Below are 20,705 nucleotides of genomic sequence, written 5' to 3'. Positions count from 1 at the left end.
TGCATAACGGTCATTTCATGCCAAGTGATTTTTTTTTGCGAAATCTAAGACAGACGGGCCACCAACCTCGTACACTTGGCATGGGATGACGCATAATCATGCCCTGTCAGAACTGCCATACAGCCTTTTTGAGTTATGACGCGGTTGATATGGAAACTTTCCAGCAGTTTGTCCTTTTACACTTTTTTTTTTCCACCAGAAACTGAGAGTTTTCATTTCCTCTTTCCTCAGAGAAGTGGACCTCTGTGTTTGTTTCGTCAGTATTCTGGCTGTAAATTGCCTTCTCACGCAGGTCGCGTATTGAGTTTTGGGTGAGTTTTGTGCAATACAGGTCATCTCAAATCAATATATCACACTTCATTCCAACAGAACGCTGCCGGGCGCTTGACAGGACGGGCCTGCAGCATGTGGTTAACAGCTATTAAAATAAGCGGCTGAGGGGCAGTAATGTCATTTCTGTATTGATGGTCCTGTTCAGACTTGTATTTGCTTTCCACACTTTAAATGAAGGGGCCTCTTGGGAATTTGGAGAGGTCCACTATTTGGGCCTGAAGACCAGCAGTGCTGAGATCTTGGCAGACGTCAGAGTTGAGCAGGGGAAGAACATGAAGGTTGATGCGTGTGTGCTACTGATGTTTACGATGGATATTAAATTTGCCATATTTCAGCCTGTTAGGTTTAGAGGGTGTTCTTTCTTGTAAAAACCAAAACAAAACAAAACAAAAAAAAGTCTTTGGGTGACTTGGTTCCCTGGTTTTAATATGCTGTCCAGTCAATTGTCAAACTGGAGGGAGAGGTGTAACTGTAGTGTAACCATGCTTATTAAACGATTGCTTAATGTCGGCCCTCTCCAAAAACATGGGGTCGGTGTCGTTCTGGGATTTTTCGGCCTGGCTGTGCCAAGGCGTTGTCCAGTGTGGTAGGGTGATGAGGGGCCAAAAATGTTGGGCATAGTTATGAGTATTTGGGGTGGAGTGGTACTTTGGGCATGGTGTAGAAGGCTTCTTCGTGCTTTTTCCCCTCGTAGCTGATGCATAGCTGATGATGTTGTGCACCACTTATGTAACGTAATAACAGCCGTCGTTTCTGTTGACTCTTCACTCATGTGTTTAGGCCCAGCATGTAAACTTTGACTCATCCATTTTTTACACAACCTGGGCGACAGTAGTTAAGAAATAACTTTGTTCAGCTGAAGAGCGTCAGTGTGGGGGAAAAATGTCAACTTATCCTCCATACTGGTCACACTGGCCGTTTATTACTAGCTGGAGTTAACCCTCCAATGTACCCGCAGCACCTCATTTTCTGCAAATTGTGAGGATTTTCTGTATAACATCCGTTTTCAGTGTTTTTTTAAATTCCTGCAAGCTGGTGAAAGTAGAGTGTTTAGTACTACTAACCTTCAGGCAAATCCATGGCCCAGTTTGCATAGAGTGTCCTTGTAGAGCCATCGCTGTTCTCTTGGCTGATGAAAGTCGCACTGAAAGTCGCTCTTTGCTGAGGGGACACCCAGATGTGGGTGAGTTTATCCAGATGAGGATGAGGAGGTCAGAGTGTCAGATGCAGTACTTCAGGACATCTGAAAAGTTGGTCCAGTGTGAGTAGGGTTAATGATGTTATATCAGAATTGTCCACTCTTGAATAAAATTTCCACACAACAAAGGGGGGTTTATATTCCAAAATGTTATTGCCTGAATCGCTATGCTGTTCTCTGACAGGTAAAGCAATTCCCATATCATGCCGGCATGCTTCTCAAGAAAACATGGCATAAGCTAGCTTGATCCACAGCACTAACTATTACACAGAACCATTCTTTCTGCAGTGCACAACATGTTGTACAGCAGAATGAGGAAGAACCAGATCTTACCTTAAAGGAATGTTGAACAAAATCCACTCATATTAGAAACCAGCATGGTTCTGAAGAAAGTCACGTCTCTTGGCCACAGTTTTCTTTATAAGTTCTGTTTACCATTAATCTTCATGTTTGATAGAAAATAAGTAATTCATTACCAAAAATGTTTGGTACCCAAATGCTCTTTTGTGGCTTGCTAACTAGGTACAAGTCTTAAGAAAATATGCACGTTAAGTGCCTGTCAATGTATTGATATAATCAGTAGTACTTCTGAGGCTACATCTATTACTTAAAATACAGATATAACAGTGTTGATCTCTCGTGAAGATGCTTATAGATGGTCCAGCTTGCTGGCCAAGTAAAGATGCCCATGCTGTTGGGTATTTTGTTGGTAGCCTTTGGCTATTGTTTTCATTCTTCGAGGAGGACTGTGCATTGTGTCACATTTAGTCATTTTCAGTTATTATCCAGAGCAAAATACAGAGAAATGGTATGCAAGTGTATGTAATAACGCCAATAAGCAACAATACGGAAACTGTCAGACCTGAATACAGACACCTGAATACATTTCAATTCCTCACAGAACACTATAGTAACTGGTACCAAATACTAAATACTGGCATTAATGCAGAAGTGGTTCACCAATCAAGATTTCGACATCTCAAAACCACAAGGAATGCAGAACAATTCTGTATAGTTGAACAGACTGTTGTGGGAGTGTGACCATAACTTTCATCTTGCTCAGAGCTCTCTGAATAGCACAGCACACCACACTTTCAGATGTTTCAAGGGTAATGTCACAAAAACAGAGGATAATGGGACTTCCCAAAAAAAATGTGGTATTGTTTAAGTTGTGTGTTTACCTTAAATTGGAAATTTCATGTGACATGGACCTTGCACAGCAGAAACACTTTTTGGTTAGTACCCTGAGCTTCCCACAGAGAGCTGGAGCTGTTGATCAGAAGTTCTGCTTGTTGAGGATGTTCAGAGTGTAAGTACCGATGACAAAAAATTATCATTGCAACATAGCTTCCATACTGATGTCATAGCCCAGCTGGACATTATAGTGACTAAGCTGGAAATCCTAAAAAATCCACACAAATCATATGGGCCCAGTATGTGATACTTATCAAGGTTGGAGGGGTGCATTATTCCTGAGATAAATAGGGTAGATTTGAGCTGTCCTTCTTGTTATTCCTCTATTTTATTGCTGTTTGGTTTGTCCCTCTTCACTCCGCATATGCCCCACAGTCAAGGACTCTTATAACTGAGAGGCCTGTCTCCCTAGCAACAGCAGAGCTCCAGGGGTATCTGAGGTGATTCTCGCTAGTAATTTAGTGCAAAATAGCAGAGTTTGATGAGGATTTGGTAACCTTGTTTCCTCAGTGGTGACTGTCGTAAGAAGTGCTGGCTGGGTAATAAATCTGAATGAGCTATGGTTTTCTAGACTGGGGACAAAAGAGAGATGCCTCTGATGCCTGTGATGACTCCCATATATGTTCTTTCGGTGTACAAACTGATAAATAACAAATTATCTCGAAGACGTTTGCCTTCAGAATTACTCATTATGAATTAAAATGAAGCTAGCTACCTGATCAAGCACTATGCCAAAGCAATCTACCCAATATACATTATTATAGTGTGTTGGTACCAACTGACTTTGAACCAGCTCTCAGTGTAAACTGCCAAAATTCAACATTGGATATCTCAGGCATTTCATCATAATTTTTGCTGAGATTTTATACATTAACAACAAATATCGCTCTTTGATTTTGTTAGCTAGCTGATTAGCTTCTGTGCACAACAAAGATGGAGGCCAGCGTTTTTTAACGTGTGTTTGTCTGAAACAGCATCACATATGTATATCCTTATTGTTTGCACACTTGGAAACATTTATAGTACCTCTGTGTACTGTGTGCCCGTCTAAAATCAGTTGGTCCACCTGCAATCCTCATCTCAAACCGTTTAGTGTAAAGTTTTCATTCTTATTCATGAACAGTTACTAAGAGCAGAATGTGCCGACATTGGTTTACTGTTGTTATGTACCGGTGTTACTATTGGATCAACACAGGAGTGACCAATTTTGAGCAGTGTAATTAGGGGCTCTGAAGGATTTGCAGTGATGCAGAAAGAAAATTAAGTTGGATAAGAAGCAGAAAGAAGGTTGAGGAATTAAGTACAAAATGGTCCAAGTTTGGAGATTTGTTGTGTGACTGTGTGAAATTGTATCAGCAGTCAGTGTGTTCAAATGATGTTAGATGAACAGAAGTAGGTCACAGACTTTGTTGTGGTTATTTCTGTTCTCCCTAAAGGGCCTTACTTGGTGTTTTACAGGTATGGGGTATGAGCCACCAATCTATAACTTGGTGTACCTGGTACATTGAGTACCTGCCATCATACTAACATAATCTATATAATCAAAATGAAAAAAATATGCAAATAAGCAATGTCAGCAGAGGATTTTTCAAGCCTCAAGCTAGGTTAGGCTCATGATTGGATGATTGGAGGCTGAAGGATTGTGAATGAAAAAGACTTTACTTTGAACTAACATGCAACAGTATTTGTAATGGTATTCTGAGGAAAACATTTTACAGTGTTGTTAGCAATGACCTATTCACTGCAAGAAGCAGTCTGAAATGCAATTTCACATTGCACCTCTGGTGTTTTTTTCACTTTCCCATTTCACAGTGTATTTGAATATGTGAACAAAGTACGCAGTGTGTGTGTACTTTGTATGCATATGTGTAGTCTGTGACTGTCTCTCTCTGAATAGCCCAGCTCTACAATTCAAATACAGTATACCATTATGTTTGTTTAGTCAAGAAAATTAAATCCCCAGTATAAACATCCAATTAGAGACAGCAGGAATCTTGGAGAGCTTAATTAGTCATTAAAGCTGGAGAGCAGCCATCTTCAGCTTCTCCTTTTCCCCAGGATGATTAAGATGAGGGCACCAGCCATTCTTGAGGGGGGAGAGAGAGATTCTGTGCAGGGTAAAAAAAAAAAAAAAAACAGGTCTTAGGAGGACTATGCATGTCTTATAAATAAATGAGTCCGCTATATTTAAAGAACAAAGGGTTTACTCTTGACTTGCTCTTCTATTTTTAGCCATTGTTTTCCTCAGTAGGCAATGCAGCCCTTTGTCAGTATCTGGGACAATATACTACAGTAAGCACTTTTTCTGTGATATCCATTTCCTAGGCTGGATTTCATGTCTGTGATGTGAGAGAGAGTTTTTTTTGTGTATGGTGACAGACAGCACTGCACTGTCAGCCACTCGATGTTATCGTAAATGAAGTCAGCAGTCACACTGGAAGGCCTGACCTACCTGGGTGGTGGAGTACCTCCTCCGGATGAAGAGCTCTCTGCAAGCATTACTCACTTTTTTTCTTAATGAGACCGGACCCGCCTTGTCATTTGCAGACACTTGAAAGGCGCACAGCGTCAGAGGCGTACAATGTCAGCATAAGTCAGCGAGGGTGGGCGTGGCAACGCTGTGCGGTTATTGGGCCTTTTCTCGGGCTGCTCTCTGCTAACTTTCACATTTTGATTCGGTGTTTTTGTTTTGTTTGCAGTGATCCCTACGTCAAGCTCTCCCTCTACGTTGCAGATGAAAACAGAGAACTTGCCTTAGTCCAGACGAAAACCATTAAGAAGGTAAGGTCTTCTGAGCTGAGTCATCCTCTTCTGCCACGCCGCTCACCATAACCAGGTTGTTTACCTGTGCTGCTGGCCTTGCTCTGTATTATTTAACAGTGCATAATAGGGAAACCATCGCCAGTGTTAATTCTAGCATTCCCCTCTCACTTGGAAGCAGAACTACTGCCAAGTGTCAACATGAGGGAAGCCACCTTCACAAGGGGGAGCCATTTCATAGGAAAGGGATAATCTTTAGTGCCCTAGAGACACTTGCAGCCTATATGTGTCTGTGATATTTACCTTGGTATACCATGGTATAAAATAGACTATGCACAAAAATAACAAAACAAACCATGAAAGTGGTATCATATTCCATTTAAGGGGTACATGTAATGCTAAAAGAAGAGAACAGAATCTGAATCTTAAATAAATCCAAGATGTTTATAAGGAACATGCCGAAACTCAGCACCAAAAACTAAGTTCTTGAAATGTGATTTAATACCAAAATAAACTAAAATGTTCTGTAGCTAACATGAGAACACTTGCAACCAAACTAACTACCGTACAGTATGTACAATATATGCATCATTGTTTGCTTGCAAGTGCAAGTGGGTCCTTACATAAAACAAATGCAAGATGAATACAGCCGTCTGATACACTGCCTGTGGCCAACGGCTATGTTTCATGCTACAAGGCACAGAGGCCCTCTCTGAGAATAAACACATATGGCTAGTTAGCAACAGAATATTAAATATTTTGTTGTGCAACAGAAAAGTAAATGTATAACTGCCGGGACAACTGAGATTGTTTCCTGGCCTCATTTGTGAAAATATGCTTTGAATTGCTCCGCTAGTCGCATGACCTTTGAAAGTAATAACCGTATTTATTAATGCAGAGGGAATGTTTGAGTATGTACATAAAACGTTAATTACTGATATTGGGGCAAAATCAACCAACATCCATACTATTGAATATAATCTTCATTTAAAACAAACACATTCACACAAATGCCTCATACCTGCATGGAAGGTGGAGAAAAAGACACACATTAAACATGTAATGAATACATCAGGAATACTTCACGATGAAATTATATTACAGTTGAAAATATTTCAAGTAAATATGTATTTATATTTTCTGCGAGCCACTATGTGGAAATAGGTGCAGTCTCAGTAAAAACAATATGATTTTGCATTTTTGCATCCATGATTTTGCATCCATTGCATTTGATTTTCAGCAACTGAAATCAGAAAATAAAATTGAACAATTGACATGGGAATATTCAGTGCTGTAAAATGGTGGAGAAAACCCTCAAACCTGTTTTTAGATGATTTTCTTTGCTGGTTGCATATTGCTAATGGTAATTACATGTTAGCTGCCTATTTAGTTAGGCCTTATTTGGTGGTAATTCAGACTGCTCTGTATGCATATAGCTAATTTTGTATTTCATTCCATCACGTGTCCCCTTTGGTTTGGAAGCAGCAGATGTGCTTTAGCTGTGTCTCAGTGCGGCAGCCTGTGTGCGCACGGCTGCAGGGGCACTGAAGCGAGGTGAATGCAGTCCCCCTGCATGCAGCACGCTGCTGTTTTCCTCACACAGATAATACAGTGCAGTGGCGGTAAAGCGGTACCGAGTGCGGCATAGGCGCTACCTCACTGACGTCAGCCAAGTAACCTGAAAACTGCGGTGTTCCCGTCATTCCTGAGAAGTAAGCTGGGGAAGCCCTGGCCGGCCTACCCACGCCTGTCCCCGGAGGAACGGATCCAGCGTGTTCCGCTGCGGTGGATTCATCATCGGCCGATGATGCGGCTGGGATTCTGGGATTTAGCACTGGCCATAGAGCTCAGAATGTGCCCAGGGCAAGTGTTAGTGAGCTGCGTGGGAGCACCCATCCCATCTTAAAAGCGTACATGACAACAAATGACAACAAATGATGGCATACTTTTGTCAAGTGCAGTTGGCTCAAAAGCATAACATGGTTACCTGCATAAAGCTGTTTGGTCCCAGGCTCAACTTCCCTCTGGATTTTCTACTGGGTGGTTCCATTATGTAGGCCACTGGCTGCTGACTGTCTGTGCACGTACATATTTGTCTACTTGTCTTGCCCAAGTGCTACTTTGTGCTGGTATAAAAAGAATTCAAATGTACATAATATGTATGCGCATACCTTGTATGTAATGTGTAACTTTGTTGTTTATGGCTAAAATAATGGGCATTTAAAATTATCATTCCTTATTATCATTGATTATTTGCATCATAAATGTATTGTGCTAATACAATGTCATCCCACTGAATTCACATGCTCCTTTTATATGTACACCCTGGTTATGTGTTCAAAAACATGTCAGGCCAAGCTAATGCAATTATAATGACTTAGTATGATCATATTAGTCCAAATGAAGGATAACAGTAAAAAAAAAAAAAAACTAGACTGTAAATGTGTGTGTCACAAATCCTTTCACTAACTACAGATTGTATTCAGAATTTCACTCAATTTTCAAAGGCCCCCTTTCTGTCCCAGTTTGCTCCCACGGTGATGATGGTTAAATAGGCAGGCATACCGCGCAGTTAGTGCCTGATGCTTTACACGCATCTGACACCATCAGCTGCCGCACAGCACTGAAGAGCATTATTCCCATTCAGTGAAGCATGTCATTCCCACATTAGTGTCGTGGAAGACAAGCTCGTAGGTAAGCTCTGTGCCTTGTGGCAAGTCGTAGTGTTTACTGTAAAGTGTTTTTGTATACAGTCTGTTGAATCCCTCATAATGATAAAGATCTACTCGTATTTGATGTTGTTTTCAGGTACAAGTAAAAAAAAAAAAGATTTTTAGAGTAACAGGCTATTCACAACACATAGGTGGAACAGACTGAGGCTGTAGACTTGGCATGGACTACAGCTGGTCACCTTGTCTGTAGATCCGGACACCTCAGAACATTGTCAGTGTCTCCAGGGACTCGTGTCAGTCATGGTGGCTGCCGGTGTCAGTCTCCTGACTTCCAGTCCTTGCAGCTGCTGTGCTGAGTCACTGAGAAGTCCCTGCTCAGTGATCCAGAGATTGCCATTCATCCTCTTTCCATCTGTTTTTCCTCTCTACACTTCTGCCCTGTCCGGATGAAGGATTGATACAGTTGAACATTTGATACATTAACTGTGATGAAAGGGTGGTGCAGACAGGTGGCAGCACTGAGCAGACTGGATAACAGTTCACTCAGCTCTTTCACAGACATTTACATTTACATTTATTCATTTGGCAGACGCTTTTATCCAAAGCGACTTACATAGGTTACAGTTGTTTTACAATTTTATCCATTTATACAGCTGGATATTTACTGAGGCAGTTGGGGGTTAAGTACCTTGCCTAAGGGTACAGCAGCAGTGTCCCAGCGGGGATCGAACCGGCAACCTTTCGGTTACGAGTCCTGCTCCTTAACAACTATGCTACACTGCCACCCGACATCTCAGACTGTGACACATCGGAGGAGTATTATTGTGTTAGCTATAGATGAAGAAGGGGGGGACCTCACACATTGAAAGTTTCTGCTAATAAGTAGACTGGCTAGTAAAAGGAGTTATTCATTTACATTGTGGTGTGCTCTTGCTTTAATAACCCATAGTATTTAAGTGCATTCTGACACATAGTTCTCAGACTGATATAAATGTGTGTGTGTGTGTGTGTGTGTGTGTGTGTGTGTGTGTGTGTGTGTGTTGTGTGCGTGAGTGCTCTATATGGGAAAGGAAGAGGAAATGTCTAAAAGTATATCTGATGGCCTCTTCTAGATCAGTTTAGGCCAAAGACAATGTTTTTTTAAAACGTTTTCTGTTCCTTTGTGAGGTTTGAAGTTTAGAATATGTCATGACACTGTAAATTAATGCATCCTCTCTCAATTAACAACAAATCATCTTTTCTTTCAGACTCTGAATCCAAAATGGAACGAGGAGTTCTATTTCAGAGTGAGTACACATGCTTTTGCTTGCTCTTCTGTGTGAAATATAGTCAAAGCTCAGTGTGATGATACTTACACTAAAACCAATTCAACAAATTATTTATGAAAGTACGCGGAAACTTCTTTTAGCATGATGGCATGACAAAAATGAGTGAACACCTTTGAAGCGTAAAATGAGCCAGACGTTATTAATGTGGTTGCGACCACTGTTTTTAAATGATTTGAGAGTGCAAATGAATCTGGTTAATATTTCCTCACTTGTCCCTTTTATTGCCACCTTTTCCCTGAAAAACACTCACTGTGCCCATAGGTTTCTATGTTAAATGTTAAAAACAATGTTTAACCTCCCTTTACTGTGACATTATCATATGTGAACTGCCTGTCAAAGCGTTGTGGTTGAACCCATATGTTAAACATTTACATCTAGCTCACAAATAGCATTGATTTTATACAGATTAAACTGTGGATTGTTTATCTGGTAATTGAATGGGAGTGGTGCATTTCATATGTCAGGAATGGGTGAGAAATGCACATTTTGGTAAAATGTGGAATGTATCCTTTAGCCGGGGATGCTTTTTTCTGTTTTTCATATGGCAATTTCATCCACTTTGCCAATCCCCCCTAATTTCAGACATATCCTGTACAACGGATAAGATCACTTGCTGGCTGTAGCATATGCTAACTAGGCTTGGTGAATGTAATGTTTGCATTTTACATATGAGTGATGATAGATGCCAAGGAATATCTAACTAGGTTGCTTGCAGACTAGCATCATCTTACAAGAGGTGTTCCTTTTTGAAATAACTTGCGGAAAATTTTAAATAAGCTAAGTTACACAGGAGAAATTGATTGTAATTTAAATTCTCAAGAGATTATGTACAACTAGTGCAGAATTCCATAAAAGGACCAGTGTTGATAATTGGTTTATGTCTTGATTGATTATGTCTTTTTGTCTTGATTTACTTAGGTTATTTTGTTTCCTTAAAAATGTATTTTTTTTTAGTCTAAGTGCACAGAGGTTGAAGTTTCTGTGAGTACTGGTTTATTGTGGATCACAGTTTCTGCACACTGGACTCCAACCTTTGCATACCTCTTTGGTTCTGCATTTACATCTGTTGATGTAAAATCTTTCCCCTTAATGATTCCAACAGGATTTAATGGTCAAGTAAGACAGACTTCCTCAGTCACGCCGTTCCTTTCCAACACTGTCACCTACTACTGGGAGAGCAAGAAACTATTAAATGGCATTCCCCCTCCCTACCAGTTTAATCAGGCGCAAAAATGCCTTGCCCTGTTTATTGGCCTATTCTCACACATGTGATTTATTCCGGCTATTTTTGGAGGAGAAGACGGTTGCACTTTCATGCAATGTTAGCACTTACAGTCTGAGTCTGATACCTAGCAGAGCAGTTCAGTTTTTAGAAGCTTGTGAGTTATTGTGAAGCCATTTCCATTTTCAGTGCAGCAGCAGCATCAAAAACACACCATGAACTGCAAAGCCCAAGAACTGGCCTACACATAAATATGTATGAAGTTAAACATGTTGAAGTTAGTTATACAAGAATAAGGAATGAATGTCAACATGTGCATATGCATGTATTGTTTGATTACTGGCACTGTAATTGTTGTGTAGTCACATGTAATTAGTTTGTCAGCATAAAACGACAGTGCTTAAGGGTGGCTGCTGGCTGTGCACACATGTTTGTGTGTTTGAAAATGAACACAGTCAATTAGGGAGGTCTCCACTGCGCAGGTGAAAATAAATGCTGTCTGTCTCACTGTCCTCTGCTTGCAGGTTTGTCCACAGAATCACAGACTGCTCTTTGAGGTCTTTGATGAAAACAGACTGGTAAGGATCCGCATATGGGTTTTGATTAGATTTGAACGAACACAAAAGTTTTGTTTCACTGAAGCCTGGAAGCTAAAGCTGAGATGCCCTCGTCCTTTGAGCACAACATGTGATTTACATATTTCACTTGATTTATTTTTATGTAAAATCAGTGGTGGCTCTACTGTTTATTATTAATCAAGCATGCTCTGAAATACACTACTCCCATTGCTTGAAAATATATCCGGGTTTTCTTGCATATGCGACGTTGATTGTCTTGTTAAATAATGAAATCAGCTTATTGGTATGAAGTTACTGTGATTTAACATCTTAATGGCACACCAAAATGATACTTTTGTTTTTCACACTGGTTTGTATACACTGCAAAAGGTAGACTGTAGACAGTTTGGTTTATCCAATAGAAGAGGTGTCCATCAACTCAGAACCATCTATATAAATGTTATAAAGTTCAGACATACAGTAATAATGATTACTCTTACAACTTCAATAATCCTGCTTGTTTTTCTTTTAAAATTGAAACTGAAGTTGCTAAAAGATTAATTCATTAACATGACCCAGATTCTGTCTTATCCCTCAAATCCAATTACTATTTATTGTGTAGATTACTCCAGAAATGACTTATTGCAGTATTCATTGCTTGGTGATCTTAATACGAAAACTCATGGCTTTCTAAATGTCTTTGTTCAGAAGGCACATTACTGTTCAAATGTATGCATAACATTCCAATGTATTATGTGCTGTACACTAATACATCTTTTTAATATGCTGTCTACATTGTTCTGAGAAAGGCAGTAACTGAATGACAGATCTGTTTGTCCACGGAACACAATTGACAGTGTTTGCTGGCACACACTTGGAAGGGACAATTGTCCTCTATTCTCTTTATGCTTGGATGGAGTTGGAGTTATGAGGTGATTCGTTGCTGTCACCACTCCCATTGCTTTCCCCTTCCCACCGATAAAATGGCCTCTCATCTTCACAGCCGTGATGCAAAGATGTTTGGCGTAACGGCATGTACATTATCTGCATGGTACAACAACAGTACTAATGCCATTACTAGCGTAACACAGAGTACTGAGGCAGAGGGAGGGTTTAAGCAGTGTTCCCGAAGCTGCGGTGGGAACAGTTAAACGAGAAAGGGAAGCGTATCACTGGGGGGTATTTAGGCAGTAGACCATGGTAAATGAGATTGTCACTCTTTTATTGTACTCTCTCACAAAGATTTAATCACATGGATTTGCAAAGGATATTTCTATTCAGTCCCTTTTGTGCAAAAGATGCTTCAAGGGATTCCCACATTGGCAAACCGAAAAAGAGTTCAAAATGGTCCAGTTCACTGTGCCAGTACGAGAATGAGAGCTTTTGACCCTGTTCACAAGATGTTCTCTAGTTATAAAATGTTTTTTTTTTTGCATATAGTTCTTCAAATTTTACACGGTCTGTTCAGATGTGAGCATTCACTGACATTACTGAAACTGGCGACTCCTGTTTCCTGAAAAGCATCGCTGTAATCGTAATGAATGATTTGGAATCCTCAACACAAACACAGCACCCCGCTGTTTTTCTTGGCCGTTTCTCCCTCACCTGCGTTCCCTCTGCAGTGTTATCTGATCAGCCGCTGTGACACTTTGTGGCGAGGGGCTGTCTGACAGAGAGAGGTGCTTTTGTTGAAGTACACAGTCACCGTGTTTTGAAGTGAACACTCTCGGCATGAGTTATTAAGATGGCAGTGCATGCTGGGACAGGTTGGGGATATTCCGTCACGATCGTAAAGAGTCAGACACGCTGCCCTACAGAGCAGTCAGGGAGGCCTTCAGCTGGCTCTCAAAATGCTGTTGGTGTAACTGCTGGAGTAGCCATGGCACGTCAGTCTGTCATTGTGTCGTTGTAGGTATGCCGAGAGACTTTCCCACCCTGCATCTGTGGAGCAAGCAATTTGAGTGTGATTCCTGTTTATTCCCTTAGCAAGAAAACGTGCTGTCCTTTATCACTGGGATTGTTAGTTCTGACTGGTTCTGACTGTCTGGCCAGACATGGCAGTTTTACCCATGGCAGTTCATACTTCGCTATGAACTCATGCTTCATGCTCAGCTCCATGTGTAATATCTGAATGTGTGCTTATAATAATAGCCTTGCATGTGTGAAACATAATCATCATATATGCCATAATATATGTCAATGTATAATAATACCATTCTTTTGTTTGTTTTACTTGGACGGACTCAAGGAGGAATCGCTGTGTCTCAGTACAGCACGTACATTAACATACACATTTACGTAAAGTGGGCAGGGTGGTGCAGTGGTGAGGAACAGGGCTTGTAATCGGAAGGTTGTTGGTTTGATTCCCTGCTGGGGCACTGCTGTTGTAGCCTCAAGCAAGGCACTTAACCCAAATTGCCTCAGAAAATAAGCAGCTCTAAGGCACTCTGGATAAGAGCATGTGTTAAATGACAGTAATATAAATGTATATATAGAATGTACATTTACTGGTAGTGTTGCGATGCGTACTGCAAGTGGAGCTGGAAGCATAATAATTCATACACATTATTGAATATTAACAAGGTAGCCTTAGTAAATTGGTCTAGCAACTGTTTACAGATGCAGGGAGAACACCATAGAATTGTGTAATATGTTAAACATAGCATAGAGGAATTATGACAGAAATCAAACATTTGAAAAGCAGTTAACGTCGTGAATAAAAAGAACTTAAAAAGTGAGTGTAATGTAAAAAATGGCATGGGTGTGAGGTCTGGCAGGATGAGGAGTGCCTGCCTTATCTCTCCATTTCACCAGGGGTAGAAACTGCACCCATCCGTGTTTTCATTAATCAATCCAGAGCTCATCAGCCAATTAAAACACACCAGCAAGTGATTGTTAACAGTCAGATCATACTCTGTGTGGATATTATTTCTGTTGTGCCACAATGAGTTGGCTGAGCAAAGGGAAATGAGGCGCATATTTATTACAGATCAATAGCTTCTATCCAACTAGCTGATCATACAGAGATAGAAGCTTTGACATTATGCAGAACCTCATCGGTGAAGATTTTATTTTTTAAGGTATCTACAAAAGCATCTGGTATTCTCTGATAGCTTTGAAAGATCATAGAAATTTATAAATGTAGTCATTTCACATCTGTACAATATCTGAATTTCACTTTTTTCCAGCTCCTGAATAATTTCTAGCTATTATATGGGAGAGTTATTAGCACCCAGAATCCTTGCCTGTTTGACATTTAATTTCCCAGTTTGACACTACTTTTCTTCATTTTACATTCATTTTCCTCTTTTAACATTTGTTTTGGCTTTTGGAACACATTACCCTGCATAACCCAGAGCAATGAATAGTCCTGTCACACAGCAAGTGAACCTCATCTGCTGTAACAGCCTATAGTGATATTCAGAGGTAATAGGAGTAACACAGGCTTTACTTAGGAGCTGAAGAGTCAAATCCTTTCTGCACTCCTTCAAAGGGAAGTACCATAAGTCGGCATTAATATCTGAAAAGGGCTTCGAGTTAAACACGGGCTGCGATTTCGACGCCAGGGCCCATGCGTGTCGAATCGGTGCATCGTGGGAAAGATGACGCACCACGCCGGCTGCTCACACCTGCAGAGCGGCACTGTGCGCAGGTGCAGAGTCTCCCCGGCGCGAAATGTTCCCGAAACGTTCCCGCAACGCGGAACGGCAAACCGGGTCCCGACGCTTTCATGCCACGCCTCCCTTTTAGGTCCGGGGCCCACGGTTGGGAGTCATCCGCCAAGCATTCGCACGCTCCAGAAAAACAAAACCCGCTTTTAGCGTTCTACCCCCCAAAGATCAGGCGCATTCTTTCGATTTTGGGGAGAGATTTTTTTTCCCAAACAAATCTAGCCGCACCATAAGACGCTCGGCTGTCATCGCCCCGCTCCTTTCTATTTTGTGGAGATAGTCTGACACTCGAGGGGCGCAGGCTCAGCTGCTAAAGCCACCAGAACAAAGCGGCCACTATGACCGGAGCCTCTCAAAGGCCACATTATTGCGGGCTTTGTTAATTCACTCAGTGTGGCATCAGAAGTTCCTCTGGCTGGAAGCGCATGCAGCGTACACAGTGCTCAGCAATCCCGATTCCCAAGTTTGCGGACGGGGGCGCAGTATTAATTTTCATTTCACTGTGCTCTGTGCTGAGCAGCTTTTGTGGATCACGTTTTTATTACATTTGTTCCCTTTGTTTTTACTTTCCTTTGTGTTCAGTGAGTGGAAGTAATCATACCCTAAAGTGCAGATGGCTATAAAGTGACTGCAGCTTGTAAGCCGCCCATTTTCATTCTTTTTATCCTGCCAAGTGGATTGTATATTCAACTGGTTGGCTCCAGGTTTAGTGTTTTTTTCTTTTTTTTACTGACACAAGATTCTTGTAAATCAGAGTAAGAAGGAAGTGGAAATTCCCCTGGTTTTAAAATCTTGAGGAGCAGTGCTGAAGCAGGTGTCGTCAAAGTCCCCTCTGCCACCTTCGGGTGGCGGTGTGTGAAAGGTGGCGGCTGGGACAGGCGTCTTGGGTAGCGGCGTCCCTGACCCCCCCCCACACCCCCCCCACCAAACGCGTAGGACGTGCGCGGAGATTTACAGCCCCGTCGAGTTCGTGCCGCCTGACTCAGCGCGGCGAGCCCCCTCCCTCCCACGGGGGGCCTCGTCCTCCTGATGGATAAGGAGCAGCTGAGAGGGTGCCGTTTCGGGCTGGCTCCGTTTTAAAACGGGAGGGGAGAGAAAGAGAGAGAGAGCGAGAGGGAGAGAGAGAGAGAGAGAGGCTCACTCTGTGTCTCTCTCTCTCTCTTGCTCGCTCGCTCGCTCGGTGGTGCGTCACATGACCGCCGCCACCCTACCCTCACCTCGGTGTGCAGGAGCGCCGGGTGCCCTTATCCAGCCATGCCTGGAATGCTGCTTGTCACTTGGGCTATTTCTGCTGTCTGTCGCTATCGGTCTGCAGTGCTCACGGCTTGGCAGATGGGATCCCTTTTTCCCTCCCCTCCGTCTCTCCGGCTCCCTCCTGCTCTGTCCCTCTCTCGCTGCCGAGTTTGCAGCTCAGAGTTTTCAGCTCCCTGGCAGTGCCTCTCTTGTTATTGTGGTGCAAGTTCCTCTCTCCTTCGCTCCGTTCGCTGAGGGAGGGAGAGGGAAAGAGAGAGAGTGAAAGAGAGAGAGGGGTAGAGGGAAGGAGGGAGAAAGAGAGAAACGGGATCAGTCCGACAGAGAGTTGGGGGAGAGGCAGAGAGAGAGAGTGAGAGAGACTTGAAAATGTCTCACCGGCTGCGGCTGTACTTTGGCTCGGGGCGCAGCAACACGGCCCCCGAGATCGAGGAGCTGGACGGGGCGGCCGAAGACGACGTCGCGATGACATTCCACATGCCGCCGCGCTGCGGGGGCCCGCCCCCGTTCTCGGAGCCGCCGCCGCGGGCCCAGCCTGGTGAGGGCTCTGCGCTGAAGCGCAGCTCCTCCATGTTCATCCCGCAGCTCCTCAACCAGGTGGAGCCGCGGCCCACCAAGAGCTCCTCCATGCAGATCTCCCTGCAGCGCACCGCCGTCGGCCCCGGTGAGGAGGGGGTCTCCCCGGAATGCCCCTCTGACGACCCCCTGGGGCCCGCCCCCCCCTACACCGAGCCCTGCAGGAAGCACTCTCTGCCTCCCGATGTTTACCGGAGCAGGAAGGAGCCCTCGGGGAACCCCGCTCTGATCCAGCATCACCCCTCAGAACCTGCCTTTAACAAGTACCGGGTTTTCTGTATGAAGCCCCAGCAGGAGCAAAACGAACACGGCTACTCGGGAGCGGCGAACGGCGGTCCGCCCGGGATCAACATCGGCAGCTTCTGCATCCAGAGGGGCCCTGCTGATGGCGCCGACGTCCAGCAGTTCATGATCCGCTCCTACGGCCACTCCGACGGGCAGAACGGGCCCCGGGGCTGGTCCGTGCGGCAGAACTCCGACGGGGCACAGAGGTTCGTGGTGCAGCTCCAGCAGGACCAAGCGAGGTACCCCGGTGCGGCCCAGAGGGAGGGCGAAGACCCGGCCGTCACGGGCACCAAGGGGGAGCGGGTGGTGCGCTACCCCCGGATCCGGCTGGAGAGGAGCGCCTCACAGCCGGTGCAGGCCCACCGGGCCCCCGCGCGCTGCAGCCCCGGGCCCCGGGACTCCCAGGCACCCGATTCCGAGCCCCTGGACGTGGAAGGCCAGAGCGCCAGCACGGAGGACGCCGCGCAAGGCTGCACTTTCAAAATCAGGCAGGAGCAGAGCAAAAGGCAGCCTCACTTTAAGATCTACTTCACACGTGGAGGAGATCCCAGGCCGGCGTCCCCGCAGGATGCGGGACGCCGGCCAGCCGTCATTACCCCGCAGGTAATTAGAGGAACACCCGCGCGGTCACGCGACTCCAACAGCGGCACCTCCTTTCACAGCGGTTATGATGCACATCATGTGCTTTCGGGAATCTTACAGTCAAAACTGCTACCAGTCTCAGGTTTCTAAGGCGGTTGAGCAAAAGCCACATATATGTCTTTTTTCTGCTGTACTCCTGTGGCTACCCAGTTTAATAATTAAACGGTTTTATAATTAAGCATTGGGTAAAAACACCAGGGGGACCTGACGCTTAAACAGGAGCGGCTAGTCCTGGGGGGGGGGTAGAACCACCGCGTTCTGGGGAATAAGCATGCCGAGAAGCTGGTGGTATGAGCGAGCCTAGTTCAACACCACAGGCATTTGAACTTTTACATACATAGATGGATTTTCATTCAGCGGCCACCTCCACAAGCCATCAGGCAGATCATCAATCGGAGCAGCAGCTTTATCTATAACTCTGGTAGCGTCTTGCCGGCCGTCCTTCACTAGGTGGAAGGATGGACAAACGTTTCATTTAGTGCCTTTTCAGATGTTGTTTGTTGTTGCTTTTTGAAGGCTGCGAGTTTCCTTTGGCTGGGGGGTCAGTATGAGTCACTCACAGCAGCCGAGCAGATGGGGATTAAGATCTAAGCTTTCACTACCTTCAAAATCGTAAAAGAAAAGTTTAACAGCCTATCGGATGTCAGTATTTTGAAAGGCTGTAGCGAATAGTTTTGATACAGGATGCAACAGTTTGGCTCAAGCAGGAGATATAATGTAAAATACAGAAGCCTGTGCTGAATCTCTTTTTTTGGTCGTCCTGCCTGGTGTTCAGTTAAAATTTACATGGCCCTAAAATGGATATTAGGTTGCCCCTCAGGATTACTTGGATGTTCACTCAGATGCATGCATGTGTGTAACTGCGCTGCCGCTTTTAATGGCGAGGGAATATCTACAACCAGTTTAAATGTTCATTGCATAAAAATGGCTATCACAATTTAGCAGGTTAAAAATGTCCATAAAGTCTGTTGAATGGGTCCAAGTAGTAATCATTTTCAGCCTCCTATAAGTAGACGGACTACACAAGGTAATTTAGTTTTAAATATGTATTTCAGTCTATAACTTCATGTAACATTCATCAGGTTCACAACGTGAATCTACTGACAGTCCTTATAAACTTGCTGAGACAGCTGAAGGACAGTTTTCTCATGTGTTGGAAACAGCATAAAATCTTAATAACTAAACGCATATATAGTCAGTGGATAGTTGAATATTTTAAGGGGAAACTGGGGAGAGTAAGAAACGAAATATATTTTTTTAATTTCCTCTAAGGTTAGGATCAAAATAAATGCAGTTAAGAAGTAATGTGGCAAATTAGCACTTCTGTTTTACAATGCAATGAGGCATTGATACAAACCAAAATAATTATAGCATGAAACCAAAAGGTGACAGAGCTGGGTAGTTGACAACTAGTTAACAGTCTGTTCACATTGTCATATGATAACACTCTGTCATGTTCAACCACTTCAGTCCCCATCATCCCAATAAGCACTATTGTACACCCTTTGGGTTATCATGCAGCTCTTGTGTGAAACCCTTTTCTGTAGCTAAATAAATCCTAGTTATAGTACTGGTGTAGTTTTAATGAGTAGCCCAGTTGTTGATTAGCTGCTTACATTCCCACTGGAGCACATTGGCGCTTTGAAAGCTAGTGGTATGTGCACGGTCAGCTTACATGGACATAACAGCCCATGCCAGTAGTCAGACAGGAAGCAAGGTCTAAGATGCTTGGGTATGAATCAGCCTAAATACTTGCTGTGTTTAGTTAAGACGGTGGGTCATTTGATTGATTTTTTATTGATTGTTTTACAAAACCATTGCATGCAAGTTGTAGCACTTCGTAGTGGGTGGCAAAGCCATATCTTTCTCATTGTAAGTACTGAGGACTGAGCACTTAGTGTGTATAAACACTCATGCACTGGCATTGATTCACAAAAAGAAGAAAAAAGATGTGACAATTTTGCTTTGTTTTTTCTTGCATATACATGTAGTGTAGCCAATGTAGTGAATCATTCTACAAGAAATGTGATTGCAGAAAATTCACACTTTATAACATTTTATAACAGGTAGTCCGTAGTCCAGCACAACGGGTACCTGAAGGTGTAAAGTTCTATGAGAGAGATTTTTTTTCATTCTGTTTCAAGTTAGGGTGAACACTAGAGTAATCTGTATTTACAGCCCTACAAAACTGGTGAATAGAATATGGAAATATTGTTTCTCCCTCCTGGTCTACTTTGCAAATGATAAATCTTCCGCACTGTCTAAAGCATCACCACTTTGCCAGAGCAGTGTACTGGAAAAGCGATATCCAAAGGTGTTATGCTTTTTCTCTCAGCGCTAAAATAGTGTCAATCGCTGCCTTCGGGATTTCTTTAAAGGTGAATATCAGAAGACGCTGGAATAAATTGAGATTTTCCAAGCCCATTGACTACACTGTTGTGAAGGGGTTGCAAGAACATTCTACTGCAATTTAGCATGCTGAGTTTGTCTTATAAACAATACAAGTTAAATTCCAATCTGTTGCTCTAGTTAAACTCTCCGGTTTGTTGCTGTTGTACCATTTACTTATTTGCGTTGAATGTCATTAAATTATATGTTATTCTAGGAATATTATGTCCTTTTGTGATGTTTGCAGTCACTGTGCCTCCTTCTTGGAATCAGATTTTTCCTGAAAATTCAGCTTTAGAAAACAAGTGAAAGCATCAGATGAATTTGCCGCCTGTACGCGGAAAAAAACACGAACATCATGGTCGAGCACGTATTGCACTGCTTTTAATCGGCCACTTGCTGTCAAGCTTCCAGCACATGACAGCCTGCAGATTGAAAATCCATAACCAATTTGTTTTTCTCCCATTTTTTTTCTGAAGCAGGCCACATGAATTATTGAGGGTGTAAATAATTACCCGATTTGACTTGCATCCAGTAATGACAAATTATTACACTGAGCCCTCGTTTGACATTAATAACACGTTCCTAAAAACCCACCATGGCGCATACGCAAGTAAACAGCACAGAC

General features: G+C 43.2%; 1 protein-coding gene across 8 annotated transcripts in view; it reads left to right on the top strand.

Moving 5' to 3' along the window:
* nedd4l (NEDD4 like E3 ubiquitin protein ligase) overlaps positions 1 to 20,705 on the top strand; it is an 83,510-nt gene that overhangs the window by 25,940 nt on the left and 36,865 nt on the right. For all 8 annotated transcript variants that reach the window (XM_036529451.1, XM_036529448.1, XM_036529450.1 and 5 more), the window contains exons 3-5: positions 5,425 to 5,506; positions 9,405 to 9,443; positions 11,232 to 11,285. In XM_036529451.1, coding sequence (XP_036385344.1) covers positions 5,425 to 5,506; positions 9,405 to 9,443; positions 11,232 to 11,285 — 175 coding nt within the window. The remainder of the gene's footprint in view (positions 1 to 5,424; positions 5,507 to 9,404; positions 9,444 to 11,231; positions 11,286 to 20,705) is intronic.

This window comes from Megalops cyprinoides, chromosome 5 (assembly GCF_013368585.1).
Source record: "Megalops cyprinoides isolate fMegCyp1 chromosome 5, fMegCyp1.pri, whole genome shotgun sequence".
In the NCBI taxonomy this organism is placed as follows: Eukaryota; Metazoa; Chordata; class Actinopteri; order Elopiformes; family Megalopidae; genus Megalops; species Megalops cyprinoides.
This window is presented reverse-complemented; position numbering and strand designations above follow the sequence as displayed.